Consider the following 17,759-nt stretch of genomic DNA (forward strand, 5'->3'; position numbering starts at 1 on the left):
TCTGGACTCTGGTCTGGACTCTGGTCTGGTCTCTGGTCTGGTCTCTGGTCTGGTCTCTGGTCTGGACTCTGGTCTGGACTCTGGTCTGGTCTCTGGTCTGGACTCTGGTCTGGTCTCTGGTCTGGTCTCTGGTCTGGACTCTGGTTTGGACTCTGGTCTGGTCTCTGGTCTGGTCTCTGGTCTGGACTCTGGTCTGGTCTCTGGTCTGGTCTCTGGTCTGGACTCTGGTCTGGTCTCTGGTCTGGACTCTGGTCTGGACTCTGGTCTGGTCTCTGGTCTGGTCTCTGGTCTGGACTCTGGTCTGGACTCTGGTCTGGACTCTTGTCTGGACTCTGGTCTGGTCTCTTGTCTGGACTCTGGTCTGGACTCTGGTCTGGTCTCTGGTCTGGTCTCTGGTCTGGTCTCTGGTCTGGACTCTGGTCTGGTCTCTGGTCTGGACTCTGGTCTGGACTCTGGTCTGGTCTCTGGTCTGGACTCTGGTCTGGACTCTGGTCTGGACTCTGGTCTGGTCTCTGGTCTGGTCTCTGGTCTGGACTCTGGTCTGGACTCTGGTCTGGTCTCTGGTCTGGACTCTGGTCTGGACTCTGGTCTGGACTCTGGTCTGGTCTCTGGTCTGGACTCTGGTCTGGACTCTGGTCTGGTCTCTGGTCTGGTCTCTGGTCTGGACTCTGGTCTGGACTCTGGTCTGGACTCTGGTCTGGTCTCTGGTCTGGACTCTGGTCTGGACTCTGGTCTGGTCTCTGGTCTGGTCTCTGGTCTGGACTCTGGTCTGGACTCTCGTCTGGTCTCTGGTCTGGACTCTGGTCTGGACTCTGGTCTGGACTCTCGTCTGGACTCTCGTCTGGACTATGGTCTGGACTATGGTCTGGTCTCTGGTCTGGACTCTGGTCTGGTCTCTTGTCTGGACTCTGGTCTGGTCTCTGGTCTGGTCTCTGGTCTGGACTCTGGTCTGGACTCTGGTCTGGACTCTGGTCTGGTCTCTGGTCTGGACTCTGGTCTGGACTCTGGTCTGGTCTCTGGTCTGGTCTCTGGTCTGGACTCTGGTCTGGTCTCTGGTCTGGACTCTGGTCTGGACTCTGGTCTGGACTCTGGTCTGGTCTCTCGTCTGGACTCTGGTCTGGACTCTTGTCTGGACTCTGGTCTGGTCTCTGGTCTGGTCTCTGGTCTGGACTCTGGTCTGGACTCTGGTCTGGACTATGGTCTGGACTATGGTCTGGTCTCTGGTCTGGACTCTGGTCTGGTCTCTCGTCTGGTCTCTGGTCTGGACTCTGGTCTGGACTCTGGTCTGGACTCTGGTCTGGACTCCGGTCTGGTCTCTGGTCTGGTCTCTGGTCTGGTCTCTGGTCTGGACTCTGGTCTGGTCTCTTGTCTGGACTCTGGTCTGGACTCTGGTCTGGTCTCTGGTCTGGACTCTTGTCTGGACTCTTGTCTGGACTCTGGTCTGGACTCTGGTCTGGTCTCTCGTCTGGACTCTGGTCTGGTCTCTCGTCTGGACTCTGGTGTGGTCTCTGGTCTGGTCTCTCGTCTGGTCTCTGGTCTGGACTCTGGTCTGGTCTCTCGTCTGGTCTCTGGTCTGGACTCTGGTCTGGACTCTGGTCTGGTCTCTCGTCTGGTCTCTGGTCTGGACTCTGGTCTGGTCTCTCGTCTGGACTCCGGTCTGGTCTCTGGTCTGGTCTCTTGTCAGGACTCTGGTCTGGTCTCTGGTCTGGACTCTGGTCTGGTCTCTCGTCTGGTCTCTCGTCTGGACTCTGGTCTGGACTCTGGTCTGGACTCTCGTCTGGTCTCTCGTCTGGTCTCTGGTCTGGACTCTGGTCTGGTCTCTGGTCTGGTCTCTGGTCTGGACTCTGGTCTGGTCTCTGGTCCTGACTCTGGTCTGGTGTCTAATCTGGTCTCTGGACTGGTCTCTGGTCTGGACTTTGGTCTGGTCCTTGGTCTGGTCTCTGGTCTTCACTCTGGTCAGGACTGTGGTCTGGCCTCTGGTCTGGTCTCTGGTCTGAACTTTGGTCTGGTCCTTGGTCTGGTCTCTGCTCTGGTCTCTGGTCTGGACTCTGGTCTGGTCTCTGGTCTGGTCTCTGGTCTGGTCTCTGGTCTGGTCTCTGGTCTGGACTCTGGTCTGGTCTCTGGTCTGGTCTCTGGTCTGGACTCTGGTCTGGTCTCTGGTCTGGACTCTGGTCTGGTCTCTGGTCTGGACTCTGGTCTGGTCTCTGGTCTGGACTCTGGTCTGGACTCTGGTCTGGTCTCTGGTCTGGACTCTGGTCTGGACTCTGGTCTGGACTCTGGTCTGGTCTCTGGTCTGGTCTCTGGTCTGGACTCTGGTCTGGTCTCTGGTCAGGACTGTGGTCTGGCCTCTGGTCTGGTCTCTGGTCTGGACTTTGGTCTGGTCCTTGGTCTGGTCTCTGCTCTGGTCTCTGCTCTGGTCTCTGGTCTGGTCTCTGGTCTGGACTCTGGTCTGGTCTCTGGTCTGGTCTCTGGTCTGGACTCTGGTCTGGACTCTGGTCTGGTCTCTGGTCTGGACTCTGGTCTGGACTCTGGTCTGGACTCTGGTCTGGTCTCTGGTCTGGACTCTGGTCTGGACTCTGGTCTGGACTCTCGTCTGGACTCTCTGGTCTGGACTCTGGTCTGGTCTCTGGTCTGGTCTCTGGTCTGGTCTCTGGTCTGGACTCTGGTCTGGTCTCTGGTCTGGTCTCTGGTCTGGACTCTGGTCTGGTCTCTGGTCTGGACTCTGGTCTGGACTCTGGTCTGGTCTCTGGTCTGGACTCTGGTCTGGACTCTGGTCTGGACTCTCGTCTGGACTCTCGTCTGGTCTCTGGACTGGTCTCTGGTCTGGACTTTGGTCTGGTCCTTGGTCTGGTCTCTGGTCTTCACTCTGGTCAGGACTGTGGTCTGGCCTCTGGTCTGGTCTCTGGTCTGGACTTTGGTCTGGTCCTTGGTCTGGTCTCTGCTCTGGTCTCTGGTCAGGACTGTGGTCTGAACTCTGGTCTGGTGTCTAATCTGGTTTCTCGTCTGGCCTCTGGTCTCTGGTCTGGACTTTGCTCCAGTCCTTGGTCTTGTGTCTAATCTGGTCTCTGGTCTTGACTCTGGTCTGGACTATGGTCTGGTCTCTAATCTGGACTATGGTCTGGTCTCTAATCTGGACTCTGGTCTGGTCTCTAATCTGGACTCTGGTCTGGACTATGGTCTGGTCTCTAATCTGGACTATGGTCTGGTCTCTAATCTGGACTCTGGTCTGGACTCTGGTCTGGACTAGTTGACCCGAGTCTTCGGATCGAAGAGCTCTGCTTGGTTTATATTCTCTGAACACATCACAGATGTATTCTGGTCCAGAAACATTCTGGGATTTGTAAACAATCAGCAGGGTTTTGAAATCCATCCTGTGACTAACTGGAAACCAGTATAAACTGGAAACCAGTGTAAAGATGTTAAAACTGGTGTGATGTGTTCAGACCTCTTAGATCTAGTTGAAGCTCTAGCAGCAGCATCTGGATGAGCTGCAGATGTTTAATGCTGTTTTTAGGAAGTCGTTCCAGTGATCCAGTCTGCTGGAGATGAATGATGGAGGAGTTTCTCCTGATCTTTCTGGGAGACTAAACTTTTAATTCTGTTGATGTTTCTCAGTTGGTAAAAAGCTTCTTAGTGAAGCTTTTATGTGGCTGCTGAAAGTCAGATCGGAGTCTATCAACACTCCAAGGTTACAGACTTGATTGGTGGTTCTAAGAGCTGGAGTCTCCAGGTGTTTACCAACGCTGACCCTCTTCTCTTTGCTACCAAACAGAATAATCTCAGTTTTGTCTTCATTTAATTGAAGGAAATTCTCTCTCATCCAGGTGTTTATTTGCTCCAAACACTGGCACAGTAAGTCTATTGGACTGTGGTCATCTGGTGACAAAGACACATAAAGCTGCGTGTCATCTGCATAACTGTGATAATTGATGTTAAAGTTGTGTATTATTTGACCCAAAGGGAGCATATACAAGTTGAACAGAAGAGGTCCAAGGACTGACCCCTGAGGTACTCCACAAGTCACGGCCACTCGCTCAGATTCATAGCTATCAATTGTAACAAAATAAGTTTTTAATAGTTTGGGATGATTAACTGTAAGATTTTTACCACTGCCATCCAATTTGTCCACATTTGTGTTTGTGTGTATGAATGCACGCCATAGTCTGGATGAAGATGGGCGGAGCCTCTGTGACGTCGCCTGTAGATTTCTGACAAGCTATTTGGAAGCTTATTGGGCGGTTTCCCACCATCGCCATCTTGGCAGTGTCACATGTGTCATCACTCCCAAGAAATGCAAAAATGGGACAAGAGGTGGTGCTGAGAGGCGGGCTGTGAGCATGGATGGATGACACCCATCAAACTCCAAGCAGTCTGTAGCTAAGAGCTAACTGAGCTAATTCAGAGCTAATATGAGCTAACCAGCTAACAGATGTAGACGAGCTGAAGCTAAATCACGCTGTCAGTAGCTGAAAACCACGGTTGTTTGACACTCTGCCTTCTTGCAGCTAGATATTGGTTACCTGTCAATCAAAAGGACACACCCACAATTACGCTGAATTTTGAGATTAAATCACTTCTAAAGGGAGAAGTTACGAAAAAAAAATCACTTCCTGAACAGTTGTAATAAAGTTGACCTATTTAATGTTCTTTTTTTTTTTTGTTAGCAGGCTGTAAACGTGTTTATTTCTGCTGTAAACATGTTTGTTCCGCTGTAAACATGTTTATTCTGCTGTAAACATGTTTATTTCTGCTGTAAAAGTGTTTATTTCCACTGTAAACATGTTTATTCTGCTGTAAACATGTTTATATTTGCTGTAAACATGTTTATTCTGCTGTAAACGTGTTTATTTCTGCTGTAAACATGTTTATATTTGCTGTAAACATGTTTATTTAGGCTGTAAACATGTTTATTTCTGCTGTAAACATGTTTATTCTGCCGTAAATATGTTTATTTCTGCTGTAAACATGTTTATATTTGCTGTAAACATGTTTATTTATGCTGTAAACATGTTTATATTTGCTGTAAACATGTTTATTTAGGCAGTAAACATGTTTATTTCTGCTGTAAACATGTTTATTCTGCAGTAAACATGTTTATTTCTGCTGTAAACATGTTTATTCTGCAGTAAACATGTTTATTTCTGCTGTAAACATGTTTATTTCCGCTGTAAACATGTTTATTATGCTGTAAACATGTTTATTCTGCTGTAAACATGTTTATTTCCGCTGTAAACATGTTTATTATGCTGTAAACATGTTTATTTATGCTGCAAACATGTTTATTCTGCTGTAAACATGTTTATTTCCGCTGTAAACATGTTTATTATGCTGTAAACATGTTTATTTATGCTGCAAACATGTTTATTCTGCTGTAAACATGTTTATTCTGCTGTAAACATGTTTATTTCCGCTGTAAACATGTTTATATTTGCTGTAAACATGTTTATTCTGCTGTAAACATGTTTATTCTGCTGTAAACATGTTTATATTTGCTGTAAACATGTTTATTCTGCTGTAAACTACAGTACTACGTACAGAACTACGGTACTACAGGCTTCACTTTTAACTGCTGCAGGTTGCCACTTGGTGCCAACACATACAGTTGTCCTGAAATATATTTTCAACCTTCCATTAAAGAAAAGGTTAAATTCCCAGTTATCACTCAGATAACTGGAGACTAATAACAACAAAGCCACTCCAACGTCTGTTTATGACTGAATCTGCATGTTTGTTCAGTCAGTCATCAGAGACAGATCATGTTTAATCCATTCATCTTCATCGATATCGACATGATCTCAGTGAACGGAAACAGTTTTATTGCAGCAGCTGTGTGAAACTGTAAACAAGGCGGAGAAGCCGGGACACACCCAGCACCAGGAGAAAGGAAGGAAACTCCTGCATCCAGGGGGACATCTATCTTATCATTACTGGATCCTGTCTGCTGGGCCTTGTTTGGCTGGAAAACTCTTGTTTCATATTCGTTCCAACCAGTAAAGAATTTAGTTTGCCTTTATTTTTAGACCTGTTCACAGTTCATGTTCATATTTTCCCATCTTTCCTCAAAGTGAATGAATCCATCGGCCTTTAAATTCTGCATCCACTTTGTCCTGAAACAGGACAATCTTACACTTTTTGCTTTTCTTACAGCGCTTTCATAAGTACAAATAAAAAAGGACAAAATAAAAGTTTTTTGTATTTTATAAAGACTTTTTACTCTTTTTAGAGGCCCTAACGTGTCCCTCAGCACTACAGAGGACTTCACACTTCAGGTGTCATCTCATTGTTTTCTTGTTCTTTCTTACTTTTTAGTTTACATCCTTTTCTCCTTTCATGGTTTCCGGTTCCGCTGACAACATGCTTGTTGCTATGGTAACAGTGTTCATGTACCTGTAGCCACTGTCCACAGGACGGCGTCATGGTTCCATCTCCTCCAATCACAGTGAGGCGTGGCAGAGCGTGTCTCTGGGACAGCAGGAAGTCGGTGTGATCATGAGCGGGAGTCACCTTCACTGCTCCTACAGAAGACCAGGAGGACAGCGCTGAAGACCGGGTTGCCCAAAGACTGTCCAGACCGAGGAGGAGCTGGTACTTACCGGTTCCCAGCTGCATGTCCACCAGGGTGTCGGTGATGATGGGGAGGAGTCTGCTGCTGAAAGGATGCCGACAATGCTTCCCATGAAAGGCCTGGAACAAAGAGGTTGAAGAAAACATCATTTCTGCTCATCAGAGGACGTTTTCCTCTGGCTGGGTGGATCCCTAACCCCTAACCCTCGTACCGCAAAAAATGTCAACAAATTCCACAGATAAATGAATAAAACTACTTTTACAACACATTCAGTTGCTTCTGATCTTATTCAGTCCATTAATAAGTACAAAGCCAGAGTTACAGTCTCCGCTGAAGGCTCGGACAAGGCGAGCCACAACGGGCCAACCAGAGTCCAGTCGGGTCCACAGGAAGGATTAAACAGAAGATAATAACTGTAATGTTTAATAAAAGTAACTTTAAATCAGAATTTGTGCATGTAAGGGTTCATGTCTTTATGTTTAATGTAAAACAAGTCAGAAACTTGTTCTATCTTTTTAGCTTTCCTGCACAACAGATGTGACGTCAGTTTCTATGATGAGGTAAGTCTACACACATGCAGACATAGACATATATGTACAGCAAATAGAACCTGTAGATCTAGAAAAGTTATTCTGGTATGAAAATAAATGTATTTTTCTGTTTCTGACACCAAAGATGAAATGCTTGGTGATTTTTTAGATGCATTGTGATGTGGATGTTGTAATAAATATGTTGTTACATTCTGTTACATCCGGCTCTATGGTGGTACTCTACGAGGGCTTCTCGACTAGAGAAGAACCGGTTCTGGTGCTAGAACCAGTGCTTAGATAGTTAGCAAGCAAAGAACTGGTTTTGGTTTCGACCGAAAGAGTCGGGTCGGTGCTGCGTCGTCGCCGGCCGGTCGGCAAGAACAGAAATCAGGATCTGGAAATGTTGGGTTCTTTTGGAGGGGGGGGGGTTAACAATATTTTATATTAATAATATTTTGGTTAAGATTTATTTAGTTTTTGTTTTTTGTTGTTATTTGATATATTGTATGTCACTATTTTGTGGTACATTATAGAACAATAAAGGAAAAAAATTATTTACATAAATCAAAATTTTTAAAAAAATTGATAAGTATATAATAAATAAAAATATGTATTATTGAAATTTCAAACACACTCAAATATTTTTAGAAAACCTAAAATTATCCTCACATAAGTTTATAAATTAAATCGAATAAAATAAATACAAGTTTTTTTTTTTTTATAAATATGAACGGGTATTAAGAAATTATTACCTGAATAAATCATGTAAATAAATTAAAACATAAATGTGTAACTGAGGCAAAATATTGTGGACATGTCACTCATTTTTCTTCAGAAACTTAGTTATTTATGAGATGAAAGACAGTTTTCTGAATGTAAACATCTCCAATTTGTACTTTTACTTTTAGTACGAAACCAGAGGGAAAACGTGGAGTTTTTATTACTTATCATGCCATTAAAAATGGTCCAACGCAGAGAAAACCAGACTATTCTGACCTGAATATCAACTAAAATGAGTTTGACACCCTGATTTTAATGCTGGAATCTAGATGAATGATTTAGAAAGAAAAACATGTCTGCATGCAGATAAAGTCATCGGCGTGAAGCTCGTCAGTGAAGTCCGAGTCAGAAGGAAGTCTGATCTGAAGTGGTTTTCTACATCCGTCCTGATTCAGTGTTTTCCAGACCGACCTTCTTCCGTAAACTCACCTGATAGCGCGGATCATCCGGGTGGACAGCCACAGCCACATCTCCCAGCATCGTCTCAGGACGGGTGGTGCTCACCGCCACCTCGCCGCCTGCAACACAGGAAGGAAAATCACTAAACGAGCTGAAATAAAACTGTTCCAGCATGAGAAACGTTTCTGAACTAAACCTACCCTGGCCGTCGACAGGATATGCAAAGGTGAGCATCGTCCCGAACTCCACCTTCCTCTCATAACCTGGAACAGACAGCATGGTCTGCCCACCCAGCTCCTTCCAGTCAACCTAATCACACATTCACAGCTTTTACATCATGGACCAGAAGGTCGTCCACACAGCCGGCACAACAACCTGTCCTTCTCTCAGACACCTAAAAGTAAGGATCCCAACGTCTGCTGTTGGGGAAAACTTTACGTTCTGACTTAGATTCTCATATATTTCTGTTGTGGTTCCTGCTCTGACCTGCGCTGCAGTGGGTGTGCCTGTTTCCCTGGCAATCAAGTCCACACCAGGTTCTCATCGGGTAATCAGCAGCAGCAAGATAAAAGGCCAGCTCAGTTCACCAGTCATCGCCTGATTGTTGTTTCATCTGTGGTAACAGCTCTCGGCCATTGCAGCATTTCTGCTTAAGGATTTAAACTGCTTGTTTCACAACTGTCTGTTCTGTCACCAGTGCATGATTCTTGCCTGCCTGCCCGTCAACCTGCCTGCCTGCCCGCCAACCTGCCTGCCTGCCCGCCCGTCAACCTGCCTGCCTGCCCGTCAACCTGCCTGCCTGCCCGCCCGTCAGCCAGCCTGCCTGCCCGTCAACCTGCCTGCCTGCCCGCCCGTCAGCCAGCCTGCCTGCCCGTCAACCTGCCTGCCTGCCCGCCCGTCAGCCTGCCTGCCTGCCCGCCCGTCAGCCTGCCTGCCTGCCCGCCCGTCAGCCTGCCTGCCTGCCCGCCCGTCAGCCTGCCTGCCTGCCCGCCCGTCAGCCTGCCTGCCTGCCCGCCCGTCAGCCTGCCTGCCTGCCCGCCCGTCAGCCAGCCTGCCTGCCCGCCCGTCAGCCAGCCTGCCTGCCCGCCCGTCAGCCAGCCTGCCTGCCCGCCCGTCAGCCAGCCTGCCTGCCCGCCCGTCAGCCAGCCTGCCTGCCCGCCCGTCAGCCAGCCTGCCTGCCCGCCCGTCAGCCAGCCTGCCTGCCCGCCCGTCAGCCAGCCTGCCTGCCCGCCCGTCAGCCAGCCTGCCTGCCCGCCCGTCAGCCAGCCTGCCTGCCCGCCCGTCAGCCAGCCTGCCTGTCAGCCTGCCTGCCTGCCCGTCAACCTGCCTGCCTGCCCGCCCGTCAGCCTGCCTGCCTGCCCGTCAACCTGCCTGCCTGCCCGCCCGTCAGCCTGCCTGCCTGCCCGTCAACCTGCCTGCCTGCCCGCCAGCCTGCCTGCCTGCCCGTCAACCTGCCTGCCCGCCCGTCAACCTGCCTGCCCGCCCGTCAACCTGCCTGCCCGCCCGTCAACCTGCCTGCCCGCCCGTCAACCTGCCTGCCTGCCCGTCAACCTGCCTGCCTGCCCGTCAACCTGCCTGCCTGCCCGCCCGTCAGCCAGCCTGCCTGCCCGTCAACCTGCCTGCCCGCCCGTCAACCTGCCTGCCCGCCCGTCAACCTGCCTGCCCGCCCGTCAGCCTGCCTGCCCGCCCGTCAGCCTGCCTGCCCGCCCGTCAGCCAGCCTGCCCGCCCGTCAGCCAGCCTGCCCGCCCGTCAGCCAGCCTGCCCGCCCGTCAGCCAGCCTGCCCGCCCGTCAGCCAGCCTGCCCGCCCGTCAGCCAGCCTGCCCGCCCGTCAGCCAGCCTGCCCGCCCGTCAGCCAGCCTGCCCGCCCGTCAGCCAGCCTGCCCGCCTGCCCGCCCGCCCGCCCGCCTACCTGCCCGCCCACCTGCCTGCCCGCCCGCCCGCCGACCTGCCTGCCCGCCCGCCCGCCGACCTGCCTGCCCGCCCGCCCGCCGACCTGCCTGCCCGCCCGCCCGCCGACCTGCCTGCCCGCCCGCCCGCCGACCTGCCTGCCCGCCCGCCCGCCGACCTGCCTGCCCGCCCGCCGACCTGCCTGCCCGCCCGCCGACCTGCCTGCCCGCCCGCCAACCTGCCTGCCCGCCCGCCAACCTGCCTGCCCGCCAACCTGCCTGCCTGGCCACCTACCATTCTGCCCAGGAGAACAATAAACCTGTCCTAGTATCCACATCCAATCTGCACTTGGGTCCTTGTTTGTCCTACACTACAACAATTTCACAATAATTCTTAGGGTGTGTTTATTTCTGATCATGGCTTTGTGGGCTTTCTGGATGAAGGTAACCCTCCTGTTGTCCTTCAGGTCATAATGACCCATCTATGTGGTGGACACAGCAGGAGGGTTAGGAAGCTACGTTCCACAGTGTCTGCTGTACAGACACAGCTGTGTGTAGAGGTCTGACATGTCTGCATTCAGACATCTGATTAACTAGAAAACTCTCTTCCTTCATGAGGGTTACAGCTGATAACAGACTGCTCTTCAGGGCAGACAACTGACGTGGTAAACATGCCAGGTAAAAGGCTGAAGACTTTCCGGCCCGTCGGACATCTGGACCGTCTCTCCAAACTGCAGATTGTATTACTCTGTTCTTTAGTTTCTGTTAAATAAACTTTGTCATCTTTTTCCCTTCAGAACCAGACTCCTCGTCATCGACAGACTTTTTCCACAACATCTGGAATCCAGTTGGATCCTGCAGAATGATCTCTATTGCAGCCTTCCTCTGTCTAAAGAAGACGCTGCAGACGAGCTGAGAAACGTCATCTAGAATAATACCGCGGCGTTTTTATCTGATTCATTCTGAGCTTCTGGTTCATGAGCAGGTGAACGCAGAACATTTACATGACATGTACGTTACTGCTGGACACGAAGAGAGCAGAGGTGTTAGATGTGTGGCTACTTCTTCTGTCAGACACCCGACTAACAGCTGGACACCGCTGTCTGTCTTTCACTTCTCCTGCAAACACCAAGCTGCTCATATGAACCGCAGTCACGTCTGAACAGAGAGCTCAGGTTTGGCCCTGGAAGTAGGTCATCGATCAAACAACAAGCCTTGGCTTATTTTAATCAGCATCTTCTTCCAGGATAAAGAAAAGCTCACGCTGAACATCCCGCGTGTAACTCTGTCCTAACACGCCACCGTTCAGGTCTTAGTTTCTTCTCCATTCACCGTCTCACCTCGATGTCAGAGATGGCCGACTGAAGAGCACAGCTCCAGTTGATCAAACCTTCTGATCGATAAATCAAACCAGAGTCGCACAACCTGACAAAAGCTGCCGTCACGGCTCTGCAGAAAGCCTGAAACAGAGGAAGACTTAGTGAGGTCTGGGAACAGCTGCTGTTTAACTGCAGCAAATATTACTCATCTTTTTACATTCATTGTATTGTTGATTTATTCCAACGTTGTTGCAACATCTTTTCTGGTCGGAACTAAAGTGACGTTCCTTGTTGCACAGCGACCTTTTAGTTACGTCCACCTGCTGTGGAAGGACGAGACAGAAGCGTTTTCTCTGCATGAAGACGATGAACGACTACAGTTGTGTCCATATGTCTTCGTCCCCTTTCATTACAGAAAAGCTGAATTTACAACAGTCACTCAAATAACTGGAGACTTAAAAAAGGAACAAGAACTAAAAATGTGCAAAAATATAATCTAGTAATATAAGACAGTTTTTTCATTTCATTGAGTTGAAGAAAGAAAAAACAAACAAATGTGTCCTGGACAAATGAGAGACTTTTCTGTTAAACAGTGGGACAAAATACCTGTCAACAGGTGCAGAAGTCTGACTGAGAGGAACAGAAAACACCTGACTGGAGCGGAAACATTAAAGGATTCTTCTACTAAATATTACTTTATGACTGATGGAATATGTAATAAATTATCTTATTTGTTTGCTTTTTAAAAAAAAATATTTCTATTGAACCAGAATTAGAAAATAATGTAATGATTTTCATAAATTTTTTTTATTTATTATTACTTTAGTCAATTTCAGCTGATTTTACAGGCAGCTGTTTTTTTTTCCTTATTTAATGAAAGGGGATGAATAAATATGAATAAATATGAATAAATATGAGCACAACTGTACATGCTGATCTGCAGCTATATTACTAAATGATATTTTTGCAATTTTTTAGTTATTGTTCCATTTTTAAGTCTCCAGTTATTTGAGTGACTGTTGTAAATTCAGCTTTTCTTTAATGAAAGGGGATGAAGACATATGAGCACAACTGAAGGTAGCGACGCTGTGTTTAAATCCATCTACTTACAGTGAGATGGATCAACTCCCAGTTAAGACAGAAGAGAAGCTGCTGGGATTTTCCAGTTACAGGACAGAAAGTCTGATTTCAGCAGGTTAATAATGAATGTTTTTGTCCCCTCTGAAGAAACGTCCCACCTCGTCTTTGGTTCTAGATGAGAAGATTCAACCTGGAAGCCACGGTTTAAACGAGGGGTTTCCAGAGTGGGCCATCAAGCCAAGTCCTGCAGCTTTTCAATGTATCCCTGCTCCAACACAGCTGATTCAAGTTAATATGATCCAACAGCCTATGAAATTCTACACAATAACTCACAAAGTCAGGTGTGTTGCAGCAGGAAAACACTGAGAAGCTGCAGGATTGTGGCCTTTAGGCAGCGGAGCTGGAGTACCTCCATACACCCCACTGGAGAAGGACCGTTGGAGCGCTAAACACAGGTTCCACCTCCACCTCCGATCTATAAAAGTCACCTTCAGCGTGGACGTGAAGCGAAAACATCTTCCTGATGTCTGAGTTTACCGTTATCACCGTTAAAAAGACTTTTCATTGTTTCCCTTCAAAGGAGGAAACTTTCTCTCCGTTCATCACCGAACCGGCTGGAGGCTTACTGGGTCCATGGTGAAACAGGCTCTGCTCCAGTCCAGAGACGCTCCCAGTCCCCTCAGCTGCTGGTAGATCGCCTCCCCCTTCCTGGCACACAGGCAGGAGGTCAGAGGAGCAGGCAGGAGGTCAGAGGAGCAGGCAGGAGGTCAGAGGAGCAGACAGGAGGTCAGAGGAGCAGGCAGGAGGTCAGAGGAGCAGGCAGGAGGTCAGAGGAGTAGGCAGGAGGTCAGAGAAGTAGGCAGGAGGTCAGAGGAGCAGGCAGGAGGTCAGAGGAGCAGGCAGGAGGTCAGAGGAGCAGACAGGAGGTCAGAGGAGCAGGCAGGAGGTCAGAGGAGCATGCAGGAGGTCAGAGGAGCAGGCAGGAGGTCAGAGGAGCATGCAGGAGGTCAGAGGAGCATGCAGGAGGTCAGAGGAGCATGCAGGAGGTCAGAGGAGCAGGCAGGAGGTCAGAGGAGCAGACAGGAGGTCAGAGGAGCAGGCAGGAGGTCAGAGGAGCATGCAGGAGGTCAGAGGAGCAGGCAGGAGGTCAGAGGAGCAGGCAGGAGGTCAGAGGAGCATGCAGGAGGTCAGAGGAGTAGGCAGGAGGTCAGAGGAGCAGGCAGGAAGTCAGAGGAGCAGGCAGGAGGTCAGAGGAGCAGGCAGGAGGTCAGAGGAGCAGACAGGAGGTCAGAGGAGCAGACAGGAGGTCAGAGGAGTAGGCAGGAGGTCAGAGGAGTAGGCAGGAGGTCAGAGGAGCAGGCAGGAGGTCAGAGGAGCAGGCAGGAGGTCAGAGGAGTAGGCAGGAGGTCAGAGGAGCAGGCAGGAGGTCAGAGGAGCAGGCAGGAGGTCAGAGGAGTAGACAGGAGGTCAGAGGAGTAGGCAGGAGGTCAGAGGAGCAGGCAGGAGGTCAGAGGAGTAGGCAGGAGGTCAGAGGAGCAGGCAGGAGGTCAGAGGAGTAGGCAGGAGGTCAGAGGAGTAGGCAGGAGGTCAGAGGAGCAGGCAGGAGGTCAGAGGAGCAGGCAGGAGGTCAGAGGAGTAGGCAGGAGGTCAGAGGAGCAGGCAGGAGGTCAGAGGAGTAGGCAGGAGGTCAGAGGAGCAGACAGGAGGTCAGAGGAGCAGACAGGAAGTCAGAGGAGCAGGCAGGAGGTCAGAGGAGCAGGCAGGAGGTCAGAGGAGCAGACAGGAGGTCAGAGGAGCAGACAGGAGGTCAGAGGAGTAGGCAGGAGGTCAGAGGAGTAGGCAGGAGGTCAGAGGAGCAGGCAGGAGGTCAGAGGAGCAGGCAGGAGGTCAGAGGAGCAGGCAGGAGGTCAGAGGAGCAGGCAGGAGGTCAGAGGAGTAGGCAGGAGGTCAGAGGAGTAGGCAGGAGGTCAGAGGAGCAGGCAGGAGGTCAGAGGAGTAGGCAGGAGGTCAGAGGAGCAGACACAGCCGTCTCTGACGGAGTGAAAAACTTACTCCTCCTTCCATTTCCAGACCTCCTGTAGGAACTCCTCTCTGGAGAAGTCCTGCCGGAGTTTCCCGGTCCTCCTCAGCAGTCTCCTCTCCACCACAGCCTGAGACAGAGGAGACGCCGGCTCAGTGAGGAGCTGGAGGGTCAGGAGACGCCATCCGCTTTTACAGAGACGTTTCAGACCAGAAACATGAGAGCAGAGAAACAGGAAGGAAAGCGGTGATGATGCAGACCTGTGTCGCTATGCCGGCATGGTCGCATCCAGGAACCCAGAGAACTCTGCAGCCCTGCATCCGTCTCCTGGAGGAGGAAAACGTCTGTGAGTGAAGCAGCTTTCCTGGGACGCTCAGCAGACAGTGTCGGGGTTACCATCGAACCAGCGCGTCCTCCACGGCGACGGTCAGAGCGTGGCCCAGGTGCAGAGTCCCCGTCACGTTGGGAGGAGGGATGCAGAGAGAGAAGGTTCGCTCCACACCGTGAGACAACCGCTGTGGAGGAGGAGGAGGAGGACAAACGTCAAACAGCCGTCTGTTTCTCCTCTGCAGACAGCCACACTCCAGATCTGTTTTGCTCGGCTTTTGCTTTAATAAACTGGTTTATATGAACATAATTATAATTTTAGACTCATGTGGATCTTATATCAGATCCACATAAATCCATAAACTAATCCATATATTGGATCAGTTCTAATCTCTTTTACTTGGACGATGTCTGTCAAAGTGTCCGTAGATGACTTTGTTGTGGACTGGTGTAAATAAAGCTGGATTCAACTGAACTGAATTATGATCTATAATATTTATTGTATAAAATAATTTCATGTGGAATCAGAAAAAGTTTTTCTCACGTCTTGATCAGGACTGAAGAATCCCTCTTTTTCCCACCACTGATACCAGCAGGACTCCACGTACTCTGGACTATAAGAAGAAGGAAAATCTGTTTTTGTGTCTGCAGAAAAAGAGAAGAAGAAAAATAAAAGAGTTTGTGTGTGCAGGAAGAAACCGCAGGTGGACCTGCAGGGTTGGAAACAGCATTCAGTCACCTTTCTTTGCTCCAGGAGGAGCTGGGGAGGTGTAAACGATCTTCTCCTTCTCGCTCCAGTTAACTATGTTATTCTCAGAGCTCTGAAAACACAAATATTAGAATTTAAATAAAACTGGATCACCTCTGCAGAGGTTTCAGGACAAGAGTCCGAGCTGAGGTTTATCCTCCGATCGACTACAGGAACTCTGAGAGGGACATGAAGAGGTTGAGATTTGGACTCCACCGTTCAGCGGGACAAATGGGAGACAGGAGGATGTTGAGAGAGACGAAAGCAGTCATCCTCTGGTAACGAGCCGAGAGAAACACATCACAGGTCCGTCATGCAAACCAGCATTTTCTGTTTTATTTACCTGTTAAAGACTGATTCCATCAGGATGAATTATTTCCCCTCGGGGATAAATAAAGATCAAGAGTGATCAAAGATCAAATCTTTGATTTGATTTGAACATTAAATCTGACATTTCAGGATTATACTCCACTTGTAAAAAAACATTAGAAAAAAATCATTAGATTATTTATATTTTATGATGAAGGCTGTTGTTAATTATCTATTCAATAATTCAGTCCAATTCAATTCAACTTTATTTATATAGGGTCAAATAATAATAATAATACCTCAACGATAATCTTTTTCAGGTTATTGTTTTGTGGCACAAAGAAGGACTTTGCTTAAGATTTAATGTTTTATGAAGTAAAGATGCTAACTCTGTTTCAACCATGAGAACACATCAGAAACAAACCAAACCATCAACATTTAATTCAACATGGTGCCGACTTCACATCTTCTGTTTAGACTTCAGCAAACATCTCCAGTGATGTCCAGGTATTTACTGCCTGTCTGAAGGCAGAGTGTTGAGCTGCTGTCATGCATTCATGGCTGTGTTGTCTGGTTCTAAAACTCCAAAAAGATTGTTAGATCAGCAGAGAAAGGTGGAGGATGATGACATACAAAAGCTGTTCTATGATTTTTTAAAGATTTAATTGTTAGGTTTGAACATTTTTGGCTCCTAACAGAGGAAATTTCTCTCCACAGTAGTAATGAGGCTTGAGAACCCTGAATATTGTCATTTCCCCTCACACCACTGCCTCGTTCTCTCGTCTCTCTGTGTTTCCACTCACAGGCTGTTGACCTGACAGAATGGCCTTCTCCCGCTGTCGTTTGCGTCGCTGTTTCTCAGCTTGAGGCCGAGGAGAGGAGTCCAGCTGAGATGAGACAGAGGGAGGACATTTTGGTGGGTTGTTGGACCACAACCGGGCAGCACTCCTTTCTGCCAGCCTCCGACTCAGAGTATGGCCTGCCCGCCACATCATGAGTTATGTTGTCACGCTGGAAACAAACAGAATCACAATCTGGTCACTTCCCATAACTCCTTTTATTTAAGTCAGCAAAAAGAAAGCAAATGAGTGTTTAGTGGACTTTATCTCTGTTGTAAAAATACCTGTTAGAAATACATCCTTTACTGTTTAAAAGCCTGTTTATTTTTCTTTTAAATGGATCCACATTTGTAATGAACATGTATGTGGGATGAGCAGCAGAGAGTGTGTGGGATGAGCAGCAGAGTGTGTGGGATGAGCAGCAGAGTATGTGTGGGCTGTGCCCATTAAAACTTCCAAATCTTCTCTGATTCTGCTAAAAAAAAAAGAAAAAAAAGAAAAAAAAAAAGCATTTTCATCATGAATGGGGCTCCATGCAAAAGGTAAATTAACAGACTTCACAACAGTATCAGTCTGCAGAGTAGAAACATTGTTTAAAAACATGACAATCCACTAAACCAGTCATAAATAGACTTTTTCTTCTTGTTGTATTTCATAAGTTAAGTCTACTTACTGGTTTGAACACACTGAGAGCATTGGGACATGTCAGCCACGACCTTTAATCAGACCAGCTCTGCATCTACAGTTCCCCTTTCCTAAAATACAACGACGTCTTTGTCGCCATTAAAGGAATTTATAAATCTTTTTTATTTTGTTTAAAATGCCGCGTCATTTGATGTTATTCCATGTTTGATATTAGCATGAGCCAGTTTGTTGACGGGAAGCTAAAACGTGACGGACATGAGGAAACAAACGTGGTCCGACTGGAAATATCTTCCCCCGATTTCTACCGTTG

At 48.6% G+C, this 17,759-nt stretch overlaps 1 protein-coding gene across 2 annotated transcripts in view; it reads right to left on the reverse strand.

The window, feature by feature from the left end:
• The window catches only part of vars2 (valyl-tRNA synthetase 2, mitochondrial), a 40,444-nt gene extending 22,729 nt beyond the window's left edge, over positions 1–17,715 (reverse strand). For both annotated transcript variants that reach the window (XR_013771734.1, XM_079259184.1), the window contains exons 1-13: positions 17,478–17,715; positions 16,769–16,976; positions 15,648–15,729; positions 15,453–15,553; positions 14,978–15,096; positions 14,842–14,908; positions 14,614–14,711; positions 13,188–13,269; positions 11,503–11,622; positions 8,475–8,583; positions 8,305–8,393; positions 6,594–6,684; positions 6,388–6,515 (exon numbers count right to left, since the gene is read on the reverse strand). Coding sequence is in view for 1 of the 2 variants with exons in the window: in XM_079259184.1 (XP_079115310.1) it covers positions 6,388–6,515; positions 6,594–6,684; positions 8,305–8,393; positions 8,475–8,583; positions 11,503–11,622; positions 13,188–13,269; positions 14,614–14,711; positions 14,842–14,908; positions 14,978–15,096; positions 15,453–15,553; positions 15,648–15,729; positions 16,769–16,960 (1,278 nt within the window). In the remaining variant the exon portion in view is untranslated. The remainder of the gene's footprint in view (positions 1–6,387; positions 6,516–6,593; positions 6,685–8,304; positions 8,394–8,474; positions 8,584–11,502; positions 11,623–13,187; positions 13,270–14,613; positions 14,712–14,841; positions 14,909–14,977; positions 15,097–15,452; positions 15,554–15,647; positions 15,730–16,768; positions 16,977–17,477) is intronic.
• Between the last annotated feature and the right edge of the window lie 44 nt (positions 17,716–17,759).

Source organism: Telmatherina bonti (genome assembly GCF_933228915.1).
Source record: "Telmatherina bonti genome assembly, chromosome: 19".
In the NCBI taxonomy this organism is placed as follows: Eukaryota; Metazoa; Chordata; class Actinopteri; order Atheriniformes; family Telmatherinidae; genus Telmatherina; species Telmatherina bonti.